A 20643-nucleotide genomic window follows, 5' to 3' on the forward strand; every position below is an offset into this window, starting at 1 on the left:
AATTTTCTGTCTACTATAAAAATACATTAGTTTTATAATGGCTCCATACATCATCCAATTTCTAATCAAAGGTGGAAATTTCAACCTTCTTAACCCTGTACTTTTGGGAAGTCCCGGTCCCCTGCCCCGACTCTTTAATTTTGTTAAAAAGCATGAGGTTTTTCGTTCTGTTATTACTTCTGCCAAATTCATGAGTTGACAACTGCACAATAATAGTATTGGTTGTATTGTTAAAACCTCTCTGTTTTAACCAAATGTATGATTCCTGGAGAGTATGGATCTCATTAGTGGAACCCTGCTATTAAGCAAGTGCAATGCAGAAGTGAAATTAAATGGGTAGTATTGGTATTAGGCGTGGCGACACTTGTAACACTAAGAAGCCTATACAGTGTGGATGTCAAAACAAGACAAAGATGAAATGTACATGCCTACTTAGTCATTTACCAATATATTTTTCAAGATAACAAGATAAACATATTTTCAAACTAAATTAAAATATATTATAGTCACTTGACCTAGAAAGTATTTTAAAAACAAATGGCTAATTTTGACTTGGTTTCTTTTACAAGAGAAATACTTCCCTGTAGAAGTTTCTCTAACACTTCAGTTTTCTCCTAATGAAATCAAAACAATATGTTTATATCTTATAGTCTGTTTTGAGAATAAAGTAAGGTAATGTTTAAGGGGTTAAAAATATGCCTGAGATACCAAAGGTCAAGCACTATATATGGAAAGAATATTTAAAACAAAATGAACTCTCCTCAAATTTTTTTTTTTTTTTTTTTTTTTTTTTTTGAGACAGGGTTTCTCTGTGTAGCCCTGGCTGTCCTGGAACTCACCCTGTAGAGCAGGCGGGCCTTGAACTCAGAAATCTGCCTGCCTCTGCCTCCCAAGTGCTGGGATTAAAGGCGTGCGCCACCACCGCCTTGCAAACTCTCCTCATTTTTATTACCAAACCAACATCACAGAAATAATGATGGCATTAGTTGGTACATATAATATAATAAGAAATAAGTAATCACTTTATTGACACACTCTCCAGGGTTCAGAAAAATTCATAAAACAAAGAATAATGTATAATTTGCAACTCTCCTGATTTTCTTCAGTAGATGTAAGACATGATCATAATCTATGGGATTTCAACATAAAAATGTGACTAATAGTACTCTGTGCTGCTGGGAGTGGTGGCCTACGCCTTTAATCTCAGCACGTAGGAAGCACAGGCAAGAAGATCTCTACATGTTCCAGCCCAGTTGTGTCTACATGGCAAGTTCCAGGCCAGCCATGACTACTGGGCAAGACCTTGTTCAAAAATATAAAATAGATTAGATAGATAGATAGATAGACAATAAACAGACACATACATACATACATACACATATATAAATCCTCTGCCCTGTAGCATCCTATTTTTACAGAAATCTAAACTCCAGGAGGGAAGGGATGCTGACCTCAGTGTGTACTAATATGCTCCTAAAATCTGCAAGTAAGAGTTGCTTACTAAATAGAGTCATATAAACAATAACAATGTAATTCAGATCGTACTACTAAATTTTTCTAAAGGGTTGAGAATGTCAACTCACTGATAAAAGGCTTGCCTAGCCAACAATACAAATATAAAATACCCTGCCAATTTTTAAATGAGTTATCTTAGGAAAAATATTCCCTATGTTTGTAATGCATTTTTCTTTCTAATATATACATTCAGAAATAATGCAATCTGGAACAAGAAGCCCATGATCCAATAATGTGACTAGGCCAATATATTTAAGTGATTTTTAGTTTGTAAGGTCATACTTGGAGCATGTTAAATGCTGGCAAATAGCAAATATTTTCAATCAGTAATAACGGGAGCAGGCCAGGAAGCCCTGACAAAAGAAGACTTGGGACCTGGAGCCAGAAGACTTGGACTAGTAATTAATTCACATGGAGGTACCATACCTTCCAAAGCCAGAGACCTAATCCTTGGAAACTTGACTAATCAGAAAGGGAAAAAGGACAAAATAACCCAGGCCCTTTTACAGGCTCGCGGACTCCGCCTCTCCCCCTAAGAGAAACACTTCAACCAAAGCGCAGGGCACCCCAGACCCGGGGACTGCGGCAATACTAAATATTCCAGGTGGCTGCTTCCCACCTGCACCGCCGCCCGAGCTCCGCCCACCTCCGTCACGGCTGCCGGAAAGGACCGCGCGCGTTGCCACGGCGACGCCCAGGAAAGCAACTTCTCCTCCAGCATCTAAGGCCCAGCCTCTGGCGCCAAACTGTGAGTCGCTCAGGAAAACGTCTGACGTGCTGACGTCATCCGAACGGCAGCCAATGAGATGGATAGCTGGGGAAGCTGGCTTGGGTTTGAATTTGTGGCTGTGTTTGGAGCGCCTGGTAGCCAACTCTGCCAAGTTGTGACGGTCACTTCTTGTAGGTGAGTGAGGTGGGCGCTGTGTCTGGGGACGCGTGGGTTGATTCGAGGGTCACCGAAGTGGAGGATCCGGTGTCAGGCGACAAAGTAGTTTTCGGCGGGCGGTGCGGGTCGAGGGTCCCCTTGGTATTGCCGCTTGGAAAGACCCGGAGCTACCGAGTGTGCATGACAAGGCGAGCCTTTCTCAGCACCGAGGTTCTGGGCTTCGCTACTGAATCCCAAGGGGAAGCTGATCCCTTTCTCAGATTTAAACTGAGGACTCTCACAGTTCAGCCTCCTAGAGCATGTGGTTCCTTCCGGATTCCAAATTCAGAGTGTCCTGCTTGGGCTGCACATGTGAGTGTGCGACTTCTGGGCTTTACTTCATGGGAGGAGCTTTTGTGCAGAGAGGCTGTCAGGTCAGTCTGGAGCCCAGTTGTAGCCTCAGCCAAAACCGGCCCTGACTGCTCACCTGTGATGCTGAAGATCACGGAAAAAAGAAAGAAAGAAAAAAAAGTGCCAGGAGGCCCGAAAGCAGCCACTAATCCTGCAGTTTCTGCAGCCCTTTTCAGTAGGAGCTCATTTGCCTTGCTAGTACAAAAAAGCCAATGCTGCCTGTTGCTCATTATAATATGAATGGGGATTACTGGAGTAGAACTAATTTTGTTGGTGACATCAGTCCACTTTGTCCAGTTCCTACCTTGGGTTTTGGAAGGTTTTCTTGACCTTTGATGTTAGAGAATATGAATCCACAGAGCTAATAAATAGTACTTGCTATTGAATTCAGTGTATGAAAAGAACTATTTCAGTCAGCAAGAATGATTTGCCTTGAGAGGTATTCTCATTGAACCAGTATTTACAGATATTTAAGATTTTTTATTTTAAAGAACATCGTGTCTCACTGTAGTTATATATCAATTCAATAGACACTATAAAGTGACTATGCTGTTAATGCTATGAAAGGCAATAGAAAAAAAAATAGCCCACCAGTCTTTCAGGAATGGATCAATAGTCTACTGTAATCTATAGACTTACTTTATTCCCACCAAAAAAATCTTACCACTGGCTCTTTTGCTTCTTCTTTAACAGCATACCATTTAAGATGGAATATGACTTAATTGATCAGGGTCTATACTGTTCTCCTCAAAGCATTGTCCAAACAGAATTTGCAAATCTTCATCCTATTTCACAGATAACAATTATCTGTTTCATATTAAACATGGTCTTTGTACTTGATATAGAATCAACTAAATACCAGACTTTTAGCCGTGTTAGAAAAAGAAAACATCGCTTTAATGTAGGAGTAGTGTTATTAATTTCTGAGTACATCAGTATACTTGAAATATTTTTTACCTTTAAGAAATATATTTCTGGAACCAGTGTCATGGCCTAGTGGATAAAGGTACATTCCTGGGATCCACGTGATAGAATTGCTTCCTACAATTTGTCAGCAGGTCTCCACATACAGTTATGCATATGCCCACAGACACATAAAACACACAGAAAATAAAATGTAATAAATTTAAATGTATATTCAAACATAAACTTGTAGACTCTGGGGTTATTTTGAAAAAGCACATGAAAAGCAAAAATGATGGGGATATGTGAGGAAGTTACAGGTAAAGTTGATCAAAACATATTGTAAACATGTATGAAATACTCAAACAAAAATTAAAAACATGTTACATGTATATCTCATTGTGTTGATAGTCTCAGTATTACAGATGCTGGTCTTCAGTACCTGGGTTTAATCTGACCTCCCTCAGCCTCCTCAGTAGCCGTAACTACAGATGTGTCACAGTGCCTGGTTTTTACATTTTGATTATTCTGTCTGCTCTAGGTATTCTATTAAGAAAATTGGACAGTGAGTGGAGCTCTGTGGGAGGGCACAAGTCTTAGGTTCCGACACTAGCATGGAGGAAAGATGGTTTATTCATTTTCTTGACTTTAGAGAGTAGGAAAGATGTATGATTCTTTAAAATTATGGTCAATCTTTCATTATTTAAAACGACAAAATTAGAATAAGGGTGGGACCAAGCTTTTAAAATAGTTAATGAGGATGAAAGAGTTTAAAGCTAATTGGAACTTTCTATAGTTACTTTAAAATGCAGCAAGGATTCAAGTGATACTTGGGAAGAAATGTTGACAGTCTCTTAAAGGAGTTTTAAGAAGTACAATGTCAAGTGTAACTTTGTGTCTCAACCTGTTAGAGATTTTAAGATTGATCTTATTTCCTATTCCTCTTTGTTCTTTAGCTAGGGCACCAGAAAGCAAAGATCCCCTTGAGCATTCTTTAGTCTCTTCAGATAAAATTACATCCAGGCATTTGAAACTAAGCACTTATAAAAGAAAGAAATGATTGAATTAAATTCACCATGCCAACAACTAGCCTTCAGTCTGCACAAGCTTATTGCTTTCACTGACTTTTGTACTGGCCACCTGAAACACACACCCATGGCCAGCAAGGTGGCTCGGCAGATAAAGGCACTTGATGCCAAACCTGATGATTTGAATTCAATACTCAGAATCTACATGAAAGAAAAGTCAACTCCTGCAGTTTGTCCTTACTTGCGTGGAGTTCTTTGTGTAGGGGTGAGCCTGTATTCATTGTGCAGGTGATGTTTAGGGAGTCATGTTGGCTAGGCTTTGTGGTTTTAGCCTCTCATATTCCTAGGAGACAGTCTACTGCACATTCCCTAATTCTTTGGCCCTAATAATTTTCCCAACCATCTCTTCCTCTGATCGCTGGGCCTTCAGTGTGTTGGTTCTGTAGATGTAGCCATTGGGACTGTCTCCATTACTCTACTTTTGGATTGCCTGTAATGTTTTGTAATGGTAATCATCTCTGCAAAGAGATTGCCAGAGTGTGGGGGGAAGTACACTTAACCTGTGTGTATAAGATATTTATAATGTATTAGGGGTTATTCTCGGTTAGTAAAATGATTGTAGATTCTCCTCCAAGATCCCTGGGTAGTTGGTTAGGTTTTCAATATCAGGCATGATTTCTCTCTTGTTAGTAAGGCCATTGCATAGTATCTTATCTGTACACATCCTAGGACCAACTAGTTAAGCATTTTATTCAGAGCTTGTGCCTGAGTAGCTTAATCCCTATATTTGAAAATATTAAATCGAACAGACCAAATACCATCTTAACATTTTTCATTAGCCTTTTTTTTTTATGAAAATGGATCTCAAAATCTTTACATAGTAACTTTTTCATCTTTAAATCTTTACTCAGTTGGTGGTATTTCCTGCTCTTTGTTGTTGTTAACTAACAGATAATAATGGAATATGTTTGTCAAATACAATATGATATTTGGCATCTCCATTGTCAACTGAGCAAATTGATATAAGGAATATATCCATCCCCTCACGTGTATTTCTTCCCCCCCTTTTTATTTAATGTTTTTCATAAAATATATATTTTATTTATTCACTTTGCATCCCAACTGTCCTCCTTCTGTATCATCTCTCCTCTCCTTTCAGTCCCACCCTTAAAATTTCCTCTCCCCATTATCCCCTTCTCAGAGAAGGGAAAACCCACCCATCCCTCCTGCCTTGGGTACTATCCTACCCTGGGATATCCAGTCACAGCAGGTAGTTCAGTTAGGGGAAGGGGATCCAATGGCAGGCAACAGAATCAGAGACAACCTCCTTTCCAATAGTTATGGGATCCACATCTGCTACAAATGTGTAGCGGGCATAAGTCCAGCAGCCCCTGCATGCTCTTTGGGTGCTGGTTCACTCTCTGGGAGCCCTCTGGGCCCAGGATAGTTGACTCTGTACGTAGGTCATCTTGTGGTGTCCTTGACCCCTCTAGCTCACTCTATTCTATTCCCAACTCTTCTACAAGATTCTGATGTTTAGCTATGGGTCTCTGTGCATCTGTTTCCATCAGCTGTTGAATGAAACCTCTCAGGAGATGATTATGCTAGGCTCCTGTCTGCAAGCATAGCAGAGTTATCATTAATAGTGTCAGGGATTGGCTCTCTTCATGGGTTATATCTCAAGTTGGGCCAGTCATTGGTTGGCTGTTCCCTCAATCTCTGCTCCTTCTTCATTCTTGTGCATCTTAAAGGTGGGACAACTTTAGGGTTGATGTTTTGTGAATAGGTTGATGTCCCCCTCCTTCCATGGAAGTTCTATTGGTTAGATGAGGTGGCCACTTCAGTCTTTATATCCCCCACCCCAGTAGGATCTCAGCTAGGGCCATAGACTCCGGGAACCTCCCCATCCCTGATCTTCAACTACTCTCAGAGATATGTCTCAGCAATTGCTGTTCTCACTCCTAGCCCTCTCTCTTCCACATTCCCTCTCCCCATATCTGATCCCCATTTCAGCTCCCCTCCCCACCACCTCTCCCAGCCAGTTCCCTCCATCCATTCACCTCAAACTATTTTGTTTTCCTTTCTGAGTGAGATTTATTCCTTTATGATGAGAATATTGAGAACTGCTTTCAGCATAGACTCTAGTAAGGACTTAGTTTAGTAGTATTTCTTTGCCTATTTTCAGTGGTACAGGCTGATCCTATAACTTGAATGGTGTCAGCAAAGACACTTGATAGGGCACCAGAGACAAGAATCTTGAATTCCTGGGCTCTACACAAACCAGGTCTCTTGCAGAAATACTCTGGTACACTACTAATTGGAAACAGGGATGGCAAGGACTGGATCTCCCACCAGCAGCTCACAGGCTGGAAGCCAGTGGTGTTGATGTGACATCACACTATCTCAGCTCAAGCTCTCTGCAGGGATGTTTTGTTTCTTTGGTTTCCCTTTTTCTTTTTTCTTACTTACTTTCTTTCTTTTTTCCTCCAAACAAGGTCTGTATAGCTCTAGTTGCCTGAAACTTACTGTGCCTATCAGTCTGGCCTCAAATTCACTAAGATCTACCTGTCTGTGCTTCCCAAATTCTGGGAGTAAAAGTGCACCATATACCCAACTATTTCTTCAGGGTAGCCTAGAACTCACAGCTATCCTTGTTACTCAGCCTTTTAAGTGTTAGAATTATTCCAGAAGATCAAGGAGTTTGCTATGAGATTGTGTCTCCTAACAAAATCAGCCACACCAGTAATGTCTCACATCATGACTACCTAATATGAACTGAACAAGGACACAACTGTAGACATGCTTATGTAGTCAGGGGGAAGACCACAACACCTTGGCCCTACACAAAGAAATATGGACAACTAAGGAATGCTTTGAGAGGGAAGAATTATTCCTATTTAAATGTTTGAGGGATGGAGATATAACAGTATATGTGCTTGTACATGCACATTTTGCAGAAGTGGAAGTGTCATAGCATCTGGATTCTAAATTGTTTTGTGGATAGTTGAACTTTTCAAACTGTTAGTCTGTATCAGTTTCCTTTTCCTCTTGGGCACACTTTATGCATTTACTGATGTTCTTTAAATTTTTGTGTCATTGAGAGATCAGAGAGTAGGACCTCTGAATAAATGAATAATGTATACTGTTTCTCTCCTCTTTGGATATGTGCTAGCTAGTGGCTTTTATGTCAGTGCTAACACAATGTATCTCTGACATGCAAGAGAGTCCAGCCCAGGTGCATCACTTTCCACTGCCAAGAGACCTACAAACAAGCTTGCTTTTAACTTAAAGGGGTTTCCAAGCTAAAACTCCAGTTATTATGCTGATACAATTCAGAAAGATTCTTTCCTGCTCATTTCTATGATCCAACCAAAAAGCTGTTAGAGCCTTGTGAAAATCAGATCATAAGCAGCTTTTGTATTTGAGTTTAAGCTTGATTAATATTTCAAGACTTCCTTATTTACCATGGTTTTGTGTATGTGTGTGCCATCTTTGGGGATGTTTTAAGTTTATAGGTCTACATGTATATACATTTCTCCCAGTAATACATTTGCTAGGTGGATGGAACATAAAAATTACCTTTTAAATGAACATTACATGCCAGCTTTAAGTAAAACTAATAGTGACTTTTTCCTTTTTAATTTCAGGAAAATTTCCAGGTATTCATGTAACAGGAATTGAGGTAACTAAGAATGTCTGGCACTGAGGAAGACTTATGTCACCGCATGAAAGTAGTTGTCCGTGTACGTCCTGAGAACACAAGAGAAAAGGCAGTGCAGTTCTGTAAAGTGGTTCATGTGGTGGATAAACATATACTCAGTTTTGATCCGAAACAAGAAGAAATCAGTTTTTTTCACAGAAAGAAAACTACAAATTTTGATATTACTAAAAGGCAAAATAAAGATCTTAAGTTTGTATTTGATGCTGTTTTTGATGAAACTTCAACTCAAATGGAAGTTTTTGAACACACAACCAAGCCAATTCTTCATAGTTTTCTGAATGGATACAATTGCACAGGTAATTGTTTCAGTTTGAAATGTCATTTTCCCATCTAGCTTCAGTTTTAATTTTGGAGGGACATATGCTTTGTTGTATATGTAAATACAGTCAAATTGATGGTGTATACATTCCAACAGTTTTGAGATTTCAGCAGATTGGATTGAAGAGTAGTGTTTCTTTGAAACGTTGTAACCATCTATGGCTTATCTTTTATGGAACTGTATCTTCCCAGGGCATTGCCATTACCCTACACTTTTCAGTTTAATATTAAGCTCTGTGCTTCTGAAAATTGATGCCAGATTTTTCACCGTTTGTACTGACGAGTATGTTTACTGTTGATCTTGAACAGCCTGCAATTTCTGAACGCTTTCCTTAGTATTGTTAAAGCTCCATGAAGCCTGAGAATTTTGTGCTGTTTAAGCCGATCTTCAGACCAAGCAGCATTTCCTAGACCTTAAAGAATCTTTAATGACTCCTTCTGAAAAGATCTGTTAATTCGGTAGCTATAGTAATAACATACTAGTTTCTTGTTTTTATAATTGCCCGTTTTTATGGCACGTTCTACAGCACATTCCTGACTGTAACTGTTTCACTAAGACTGTCTTACTCACTTTTGTCACTCACTTAATTTTTGATCAAGAAAAATATGATGTTTATTGGTCAGAACTGCTGATTCTCACTAATATCCAGATGTTTTTTCTTTCATAAAACTTCCTAGAGATTTCTTATCCCTTTGGCTTAAAAGATAAAAAAGATTCTGTTATACTGTTTCTTTGGTTTCTCTTTGGCTTCATATATTTAGCTGTCTTCAGGCTTTCATAAGCTAAACACCAGCTTAATTCATTTCAAAAACTATTTTATCAGTTATTAGTATATGAGAATCAGGTTACTGAATATGGTATTAAGAGTTTGTACATGAACTGGATTTCTTAATTTGAAGAAATGTATGACTTCTATGTGTACTGAATAGAATTGTGGAAATAAATAATTTGACAGAAACAACGTTTAAAGAATAATTTTATAAATCACCTTTGTGAATTCATTCAATGAGTATATCTGTTTTAAGTTATTTTCTAAAGCACAGATTACACTGTCTACATTGGTAGAGGCAGTGCTGTAGGGATGAATATGGATGTCATTTCCTTTTTTATTGGGGGGTGGGGGGGACAGTGTTTCTCTGTGTAGCCCTGGCTGTCCTGGATCTCACTTTGTAGACCAGGCTGGCCTTGACCTCAGAAATCCGCCCGCCTCTGCCTCCCAAGTGCTGGGATTAAAGGCGTGCGCCACCACTGTCTGGCCTGGATGTCATTTTCTGATAGCAAATAAGAGGGGTAATGTTTCTGCCTGTGATAACGTAGGAGACACAAAATAACATTAGTTCTAAGTAGAAGCAGGTGATACCTTTGATATCATTCCTTTGGAAGTTAGTTACTGTTCAGGATATCTACTTAGAATAAACCACTAGAGTGGATTTACTAATATATGTTACAAAATGCGTGTTAATCTCAAACCTTTTATTAAAAATTCAGTATTTGCATATGGTGCCACTGGATCTGGGAAAACTCACACAATGCTAGGATCAGCTGCTGAACCTGGGGTCATGTACCTGACAATGCTGGACCTTTTCAAATGCATGGATGAGATTAAAGAAGAGAAAGAGTGTAGCACTGCCGTGTCATACCTGGAGGTAAGTTGGACTCTCCTTAACACTAATTACTGTCTTAGAAAACTCAATTACAAGGGTCCGTTAAAATTATTTTATACAGGAATCTTCTTATGAATGTTTTCAATCATTAAAATTTCTATTCATGCGCATTTTTCATATACCTCACTCTTACATTAATCTAATTTCAAATTCTAGAGACATAGCAAAAATAGTATATATAGAGAACTTCCAGATAGCCTTGAGGTGCCTTATATGTAAACGTTTTGCATCTCCTATTCACTGTCTCTGTTGTATGTGCATTTATTCCTCAGAACTATTTAGGTTATAAATTTGTTGAACCATGAAATTTTTTAAACAATCACTGAATGTTTATTAAAAACAGAAAATTAACAGTGATCATCGCTGTCTAATCTATGAACCTTAATGCAATTTTGCTAATTATATTATTTATGTCTTTTCCTGAAAGCATTGCATTTCATGAATGATATTCACTTGCATGCTTTTGGTCTCCTTTAATGAGCAGTTTCTGTTTTCTTTATATTTTATGACACTGCCATAAAATCCTCAGTTTGTTTTGTCTCTATTAGACTTGGTTTAAGTGCTGGGCGATGCACCACAGAAGAAGTACTGAATACTTAAGACTTCATATCAAGTCAGTTATGTAGTTGGTTGGTCCCATTATTGGCAGTGTTACCTTTTATAAATTTCATTATGCTGGAATTTGCAGGGTTTGCTGGTGTTTCTTTACTTTTAGTGTGTGGGTAAGTGCAGGCGTTGGAGTGGAGATCAGAAGATCTTTCAGGAGTTGGTTCTATATTCAGACCTTTTAAAAACAGGATCTTGATTATTTTGTCTACACTGCATACACTTGAAAGCCTGCTTCCTACCTCCCCCTAGAAGCGCTGACATGACGCATGCACACCAATGCATCTGGTGCTCTTTTATTACTATTCAGTTTTCATTCAATATACTTTATATTTCATATCCCACAACTCTTCCCGGGTCTCTCCTCTCCCTGCCCACCATCTTCATGTTCTTTCTCTTTAAAAAGAGAAAAAAGCCACTAAAAACATGGAGTACAAATTATTCCTGAGCATAGTCCTCCTCTAGAGAGATACCCAGTGTCACTCCATTGAAGGAAAGTGACTTTCCTGTCCCATGGCTATCATTTGTGGATAGCTTCTTGTGTACAGGTGAGCCTTTGTGTCCACTTGCTCAGCTAAATGCTGAGATTTTTATCTGCTTTGGGCTAATACAGGTCATATGAATACTGTCATAGTCTCTCCAAACTCATATGTACACCTGTCCTGTTGTGTCTACATAATGCAGTTTTTTCCACTTCTGGCTCTTAGAGTCATTGCCTCTTCGCTGAACCTTGAGGAGGCTGAGAGAAAGACATCCTGTTTAGAGCTCTGCAGGCTCCCACTCAGGTCATCAAGCTTCTTGGTGCACTTTGTTCCATCTTAAATACTCGTGGGGACATCTAGGCTTGAACTCATGATCTTTCTGCCTTAGCTTTCTTTGTTGGGATTATAGAAGTGTGTCAGCAAACTCACATTTGTGATCATTTTTGTGTGCTCAGATTATGAATACCTGATAAGCCAAAGTTCTTTTGTGCTGCCTCTTGTAGACAGAAAAAGCTTCAATACTTACTCTGCTGTTAATTTTGTAACCATGGGCTAACACTCTGGGTCTTAGTCCCTCCACAATTTAGATGAGAGGGACTATTCCTATTGTTTGTTAGACTGGAGTTGAAAGATTAATGACATAAGTACATGTTTCTGACTGGGTTTTATTTAACATTTAGTCTCTATAATTGGTTTATTTTGCAGAAACAAGAAAGCCAGCTTATCTTTATTTTGTTACAGTTACCAAGTTAGATATTAGTGGGTGAGAATAATAATTCCAACTAAAATTGTCAGTTGGTTTTTTTGTTTGTCTCGCCTCCCACCCCCACCCCACCCCTGAGACAGGGTTTCTCTGTGTAGCCCTGGCTGTCCTGGAACTCACTTTGTGGACCAAGCTGGCCTTGAACTCAGAAATCTGCCTGCCTCTGCCTCCCAAGTGCTGGGATTAAAGGTGTGCGCCACCACGCCCGGCCAAAATTGTCAGTTGTTAACTAAGTGATCACAATCTGTTCTGCAGTTGTGTGTGAGTTATTTTGACATCACTGTTACTGTGGTTTTCTTTCTTTCTGTCTGTCTTCATTTCTTTCTTTCTTCCTGTCTGTCTGTCTGTCTGTTTTTCTTCCAGGTATATAATGAACAGATTCGTGACCTCTTGACAAACTCAGGACCACTTGCTGTCCGGGAAGATTCACAAAAAGGAGTGGTTGTTCAGGGTCTTACTCTACACCAGGTATGTTTATGCATGTCTCTTCTTTCTGTTGATGAAGTAAGTCTGCAGGTTTCATTTCTACCAGTTATTAGTTTGACTCTGCTGTGTCTGAAAAAGAAACTAATAAAATTTAAGACTAAAGTCAATTACAAAGGATCTAAAGCCCTGAGTGACTATCCAAGGTCACAGTGACGCTAGCAAAATAGAGATCAGAGCTGGGGATAGCCTCATTCTACTGCCTTTTACTGAATAGTCATGTTACAATGTTCTTATGAAACAATTGAGGGATATTTTTCCGTTTAACTCTTACTGAAAATGTATTATTCTTTTAAATACATTTGTATATTATCTTAGAGACTAGATTTTACCTCCTACTCCTTAGATAACCCCAAGTACTAAACAAATCCTGCATAGTCAACATTTAATAGGAAATAATTCAGAGAAATCATTTTCTTTTACCTTTAAAACTATCATTTGTTCAATAAGCTTACTGAGGGTCTGGGATGTAGCTCTCTGTAGTTGCACACCTCCCTAGTATTTATCAGGCCTTGGGCTTGATTTTCCCTGGCACTTAAGTAAATAAAGGTTAGTTGGAATTTTTAAAGATAGATTACTAAATACTTCTTTTTCTATTTGAACTCCTAGCCTAAATCTTCAGAGGAAATATTACAGCTACTAGACAGTGGAAACAAAAACAGGACCCAGCATCCCACTGACGTGAATGCGGTGTCTTCTCGTTCCCATGCTGTTTTCCAGGTAACAGGCCTTTACTTTAGGCTGTGACTGTTAAGTTGTCAATTACAATAAAGGCAAGCTCATGAGTAGTTTTCATATGTGGCAATAAAGTCTCATAGACATCTTTTCCTCAGCACTTCCATTGCTTTGTAACTTTGTTTGCTGTTTACTTTGTTGTAAGACATACTCTCATTAAGATGAGCAGGTTGGCTTTGAGATCATTAAGTAGCAATGCCCAGGCCTGATTTTTGTTCTTGTTCCTTTTACCCCAGTGTCCTGAGTAGTTGGGATTACAAGCACTATAACCCCTTGCCTGCAAAAGCCAAGGTCATTAGTGTAAGAATATTCCTTATACTACTAAATTGTCACCCCAGCCCACTTTGCTCTTAAAAGTACTTCAACATCAAAAAATATTTAAAATTGAGATGATTTTATGTCCCATACATGGGGTTTTACTTTCATGACTTGAAGAATTTCTTGAACATAGAGAATATATCAAATAGGAGTAAAAAAGTAGAAATGAAAGATACTGACCATGTAATCAACTACATTCCTTAAGAATTATTACTATCCTGGTTATTCATGTAGAGCTGTATTTTAAATTACACAGCAAAGTACTTGAGGGAATCAGTACCCTCCTCCCATCAGAGTTGGGTCTAGGAACTCCTGACTCAGTCTTCAGGCCTTGTGGAAAGCTCTTTGACCATGTCACTAGCCTGTGAAATCCATCTTATCAAAAAGATACAGTTAAAGCGTTCATATCTAAGGTAGTTAAATCATTCAGATAGTGTCCATTCAGTAGTTGTATCTTTTCTCTCTCACTGACATTTTCTTCATCAGTAGTTTTCAGAAAAGTGTTTATGACAGTGAGATTTCTCTAGAATGTATTGGATCTTTCTTTGTCTTCATCTCTCTTCCACCTATCATGTTAAAGTCTACAAAGCAACTGAAGATGGTTACATAAGGAGTTGAGGAGGGAGCTCAGTTGATAAAATGCTTGCCTAATATACATAAAACACTAATTTCAGTCTTCAGCACAATTAAATTGGGCACAGTGGCTAAAACCTGTACATTTGGTTGGTGTTCCAGGGGTAGAGAGGTTCTGAATTTCAAGGTCACTTTTGACTAGTAAGCTCATGGCCACATGACCACCTGTCTCAAAAATGTCGAGTGGACTATACATTCCTGGACAGCTGAAATTCTTGAAATGATCAAATTGTTAATGAACAGTTTATTTTCACACACAGTGCTGGGAGTTTTGGTCTGGTGTCAGCTGGCCTTATTGCTTTTGGGCCTATGGTGAGGCAGCACATCATTGAGGGGGGATGTTGCATACGTTATAAGCTGGATGGAAAAATAGATAGGAATAGAGATGAGCTAAGACCCTATTCTTTCCTTGAAGGAAATACCCATGGCCCAAAGACTTCCCACTTGTTTTTCTCTTTGTTCTTTGTGGAGTATAAGAGACACCAGAGTCTTAGCATATCATATGTCTAGGTTGATCTTCAAACTTCTGGACTCATGTGATCCATCACACACATATCCCCTTGCCTGAAAGTAGCTTGTACTATACATAGACCTATTGGGTTTTCATCTAGAAATCGCCAAGGCACCAAGATGGAAACTCAATTAGTACATGGGCCTTTGGAACAGCCTTTAATATCAAAACTCATATATATAAGTCTTCATTTTAATATTTTCCTCAACTCTAGTAATTCCAGTACTGATATCAGACATATAATATGCTGTTTGTTGCTTTTTAAAGGGAGACTGACTTACCGTCGTGTGTATATTTTTCTAAGTAAAGTGTTTCCTTTAATTCCATTAAAATTTACACTCCTTTTCCCCTGTTCTATGATTTTAAGATTTATTTGCGACAACAAGACAAAACAGCGAGCATCAATCAAAATGTCCGTATAGCCAAAATGTCACTCATCGACCTCGCAGGATCTGAGAGGGCCAGTGTTTCGGGTGCTAAAGGGTCACGATTTGTAGAAGGCACAAATATTAACAAATCTCTTTTAGCTCTTGGGAATGTCATCAATGCCTTAGCAAATACAAAGGTACGTCCCATATGCTTACGTAACATGTTACTTGGTAAGTGTGCAGCATGTTGTAATACAGGTGACAGATGTCAGTGACGCTGAACTACTAAATCATGCTACATGAGTGCTATTTTGTGTTTGTTGTTTTGTGAGAGACTATTTTTGTGTGTATGTATTTTGTGGTACTTGGGATTGAACCCAGTACCTCATGTGTGCTAGAAAAGTACTCTATTCTTGGGGGTTTTTTGAGACAGGGTCTCCGTGAGTTGATTAGGCTGGTCTTGGACTTTCTAGCCTCTTGTCTCAGCCTCCAAAAGCTTTAATTTCAGGTCTGTTCCACCATGCTCAGTACTGGTTGCTTTTCTTTCAGATAGCCAGCTTTGAACTTCATTGTAAATAACTATGCAATGATCAGGAGATGGCAAAAATGATAATTAATTGATATGAAGACATAAAAAAACCTTTAGACTAAGTAATTGTAGTAATACAATAGAGTTAAGAAAAGAAAAAGAATGTGTAAGGTCTAAAGTATAATTAAATAATAGAATGTTTCCTAAAGCTTTGAGGCATTTAAAACTATTTTCCATGCAGCTTATATCAGAAGTACTTACTAGTATATAGTATGTTTGATGGTGTGTTAATTTGTTTTTAAAGTGTGATAATTGAAGCTAAAAAAAATCCTAGAAACTTTAGGAAAATCACCATTGACATTATTTTAATTTAGAGTAATTATTTTAAAATTATTAGGAAAATTTTCTTAAGCGGGCAAGTGACCATTGAAAAAGCAACATGCAATTAATTCAATATATGTATATATCAAACATCATTCATCTAGAAATAGATTCCCTGAATGAATCTCAAATCTCTGTACAGTTTTGTCATGTACCATTTTAACATTCACTTTGGGAAAGTAAACACATTTCAGTTTTTACTGAAAAAAAAAGAAAAGGCAAGATGCTTTATATTCAGAGTTGAAAATTCAAACATGCGCGTGATATACTGCTATTTAATAAAGTCACTTCAGTTTCTGGGAGTTTGTTTCACGGATGTTGTTTTTTGGTTGTTTGAGAAATACAATCTTGCTTTGCCCTTGGTCACAGGCACATGTTGCCTGCCACCCTTGTTTTCAGACACACTTAACATGTCACCTTGATAGCTGTTTGGTTGTAAAGTTTGTACTTTGAGATGTCAGTTTTAGAATTGTATTTCCTTGTGTGTACATGTGAATGCTCACTGACATCAGAGTGATGTCACTCTAGAGCCAGTGACTCTATGGATTGCCCTCAGGCGTGGAGGCAGCCATCTTTCCTTACCTGGTAAGCCATGCTGTCCACTGCAGATGGGACTTTCAAATATTCACTGGATAGTAAAGATGAGTTCACGTCATGTCAGATACCAGTTATATCACTGGGCTTTGTGTACATTCTCCTCCTGAAATAGTACTCACTTCTTATTTATATGTGGAAATGAAATAAGTATTCTTCTTTTGTTCTTTCAGAGAAGAAATCAGCATATTCCTTACAGAAATAGTAAGCTTACTCGTTTGCTGAAGGACTCTCTTGGAGGAAACTGTCAAACTATAATGATAGCTGCTGTTAGTCCTTCCTCTTTATTTTATGATGACACATATAACACTCTTAAGTATGCTAATCGTGCAAAGGAAATTAAATCTTCTGTAAGTGCATTTACTTTGACTTTATTGTGAAAATATTGTGTATATGTTATTTTCATAACTCTAATTAAAGTCTTAATTATGGTGGAGTTTCTGTCAAGGAATTTGCCAGTTCAGGTTAGAAATGTCCTCCCTAGCTGCTGAAGGTAACTTAGTCTCACTTTCTGCATCTTGATCCCCTCTGCAGTAGATACTGTTACTCATTCTTATGGGTGCTGGACTACTTTATACTTTAGTGGCTTTTTCTTTTCTTTACATCTTGGCACATGGTGGTTGGATAGCACCAGAGAATTAATCAGCCAAGGATTTAATGTGTCTAAATTTATTTTTTTATTCATTATGATAAATATTTACAGGTGATAAGCACCTGTATAATATTTGTTGGAGCACCAACAAATTAGACCTACCTCAGTTTATAACATTATTTACATAATTGTATAACATTATACTAAATTTTCACATGCATAATCTTATGTTAAGTCAAGAAGTATCTGATCATGAATGGCTGGGAAACTTTTTTTTAATATAATTGGATACTTTAAAACTGATGCAGGTAAAAATATACCCATTTTAAAATTACAGAACCTCTTAGAAGGGACCTCAGTTAAGTTGATGTGAAGTCTCATCAACCTCTTCCTTTCCCCCTTTTCAGAGTCTGAAGATACACAGTGTGTCACGGTGTGAGAAATGTCCATATACTATTTATATAAAAGGTCAAACTATATAAGTGTACAAAGATTTTTACACATTTTCATGTCCTTACTCCAACCCATTGTGGAGGTTTCTAGCTTTGTCTTTGTGCTAAATTTTACAAGTATCCGGGCTAAAGCCTGAAGACTTTAAAGTGCTTGGTTTTAACTCACTTGAAAAAAAATTTCCAGTATCTTAAAAACTAACTGTATGTTTAATTTTCTCCTGACTATTCTATTAAAGTGCCAATAGAATCATACTGTTACAGAAAATATAAAAATAACAAACTAATATAAATACAAACATAAAACAGAATTCTGAATTTTTTAAAGGGAAAAATAGGCAATTTTTATTATGGTGAAAAAATGCTTAGAGGTTTTTGTTTGGTTGGTAGGTTTTGTTTTTGTTTTCCAGAAAGCCAATTTGTTTATAATTTCATCTGTACACTCAACATACTCTCTGGTCCCAGATTTTAAATATGGCCATAATTAATCATGATACTCACATACTTATATTTGTCAAAAAGTGAAAATTGGTGGAACCTAGCTAATGAGATATAATGCCACTTTATGTTCTATTTAACTGTATGATTATAATCAAATTTTCTATTTTTCAACAGTTGAAGAGCAATGTTCTTAATCTCAACAGTCACATATCTCAGTATGTAAAGATATGTAATATGCAGAAAGCAGAGGTATGTCTACATAATTGCCTATAGCTTTTTATTTATGGGATGTTTTATTCCTTATTGTCCCAAAATTTGATGTATTTCCTATTAGAATGGTAATCTGGTTTTGACTATTATTTTTAGCTGAGCTTTTGCTATGGTCATGTAAGATGGAGACAAATCATGACTTGTATTTTAATTAGTTTTTTCTCTGCTAGATTTTAATGTTGAAAGAAAAACTAAAGGCCTATGAAGAACAGAAAGCCCTGTCTGACAGAAATGACTGTGCTAAATTAGTACATTCAGACACAGAAGACAAAGAAATTGAAAGGTAAAGCTGTGAAAATCTCATGAGAAATGTATAGTTTTAAAGTGTAGCTTTATGTTTTATTAATCATCGTATTTTGTTATATATCATCTTGTATCTACATACACTCAACTGAATTCAGAAAATAATTTCCATGTGAACCTCTGGAAATCAGTTCTTTTGATTATCCAGATAGGAAAGCCAGGGGAAGGAAACCTAGTTATCTAGTTATCTGGGAAGTTAGTTTGTGTTCTCTGGCCTTAGTACTTGTAAAGTTTTATAAAAATCTGTTCTGTTTTTATTGATTCTGCATGGAATTACTAACGCACTTACTAGTTTTCAGTTATTATCTGAGTGAGCTTCACAGTGATGTAGGATGATAGACTATTTCCTGTCCAGAGTGACCCACTCAAGCTTTGTATGTCTTGCTCTGTTGTCTTTATGGATCAGCTCGTAAAGTTGTCATAATTGATTGAGGAAAAAAGTATCCTTTTGAATACTGTGTTATTGTATCTTGGCTTTCTCCGTAAAATTTGATTTGATCACTACAACAATCTTTTTCAGTAGAGTTAAAAGATGTATTACTCAACTACAGAATGTAGTAAGAGGTCTCAAATTTAAATTATATTCAGATGTTTTGTGTGTGTGTGTGTACGCGAATAGAGGTTGGAAGGAGGGAGTATGTAAGGCAAGAGATACCTTCAAGGGTCAGTTCTTGCCTTCCTACCACTGTGAGTTTCCGAGACTGGACTGAGGTTATGAGATTTGTGCAGCAAGCACTTTTACCCCCTGGGTCATCTCAGTAAGTCAGAAATATCAGGCTTTGTTTCTGTATTCTTCTCATGCTGTGATATTTTACAAATATCACATTTAATTTAACAATTATTTCTGTCAGTGACAAAAAGTTTCACTGTATGCTGTTCAAGTACAAGGGCACTAAGCATGCTATCTTCCCATATGTTGGAGTTGTTTAACCTCCCAAATAGCCTGTTACAGTACTAAAATGTTATTTTAATTAGAGAATCATTTTTAATTCCTCAGAATTTTTTATCTTAAAACATACATAAGTTTTTCCTTGTATCTCATTTACTTCTATCAAAGAAAGTTTTTACTATGATGTAATGTTATAATTAATATGTAATTGTTAGTTAAACAAGATATTAACACTAATATAATACAAGATTCTTAAAAATTAAACTAGCAATCCAGGTGGCGGTGGCACACGCCTTTAATACCAGCACTTGGGAGGCAGAGGCAGGCGGATTTCTGGGTTCGAGGCCAGCCTGGTCTACAAAGTAAGTTCCAGGACAGCCAGGGCTATACAGAGAAACCCTGTCTCGGAATAAATAAATAAATAAATAAATAAATAAATAAATAAATAAATAAATAAACCAGCAGGGAAACCCTGTCTCGGAATAAATAAATAAATAAACAAACTAGCAGTTTTTCAAAGTTAGAGTGATTACTTTTATAAATTTGGCAACATTAACCAAGTGTAATTTTTTAACTAAAATGGTAGCCCAACTCTGTAGCAACAGATACTTAGAATTCTGAGTCACAAGGACTGCAGTTTCAAGTCCAGCCTGGAAAATTTAGGATGACTGTATCTCAGAATTGAAAGCATAGAAATAGTAGTGATGTAGTGTTTTAGAGTGCTTGCCTAACATGTGTGATGTTACAGGTTCTATGTTTGGTATCACAGTTCTCATTAGGGAGGGGAGGTGGACTTCAATATTGGTAAACCCTTTCATGAGGGGTTGATGGATTTAAATTCTCTCTCTCTCTCTCTCTCTCTCTCTCTCT

General features: G+C 37.5%; 2 protein-coding genes across 5 annotated transcripts in view; one reads left to right on the forward strand and one right to left on the reverse strand.

Annotated features, from left to right (window-relative positions):
• The window catches only part of Mettl15 (methyltransferase like 15), a 178256-nt gene extending 176005 nt beyond the window's left edge, over positions 1 to 2251 (reverse strand). Inside the window, exon 1 of one of the 3 annotated variants that reach the window (XM_029473757.1) lies at positions 2162 to 2251. The gene's annotated coding sequence lies outside the window, so the exon portion shown is untranslated. The other 2 variants (XM_029473755.1, XM_029473761.1) reach the window with 2 other exon arrangements.
• A 19-nt stretch (positions 2252 to 2270) lies between these two features.
• Positions 2271 to 20643, forward strand: part of Kif18a (kinesin family member 18A) — a 58328-nt gene continuing 39955 nt past the window's right edge. Inside the window, exons 1-9 of one of the 2 annotated variants that reach the window (XM_021153104.2) lie at positions 2271 to 2419; positions 8370 to 8739; positions 10251 to 10408; positions 12641 to 12745; positions 13370 to 13480; positions 15325 to 15522; positions 17003 to 17179; positions 18486 to 18560; positions 18752 to 18864. In XM_021153104.2, coding sequence (XP_021008763.1) covers positions 8415 to 8739; positions 10251 to 10408; positions 12641 to 12745; positions 13370 to 13480; positions 15325 to 15522; positions 17003 to 17179; positions 18486 to 18560; positions 18752 to 18864 — 1262 coding nt within the window. In that variant the 5' untranslated portion in view covers positions 2271 to 2419; positions 8370 to 8414. The remainder of the gene's footprint in view (positions 2420 to 8369; positions 8740 to 10250; positions 10409 to 12640; positions 12746 to 13369; positions 13481 to 15324; positions 15523 to 17002; positions 17180 to 18485; positions 18561 to 18751; positions 18865 to 20643) is intronic. The other variant, XM_021153095.2, reaches the window with a different exon arrangement.

The sequence above is a fragment of the Mus caroli genome, chromosome 2 (genome assembly GCF_900094665.2).
Source record: "Mus caroli chromosome 2, CAROLI_EIJ_v1.1, whole genome shotgun sequence".
Classification (NCBI taxonomy): domain Eukaryota; kingdom Metazoa; phylum Chordata; class Mammalia; order Rodentia; family Muridae; genus Mus; species Mus caroli.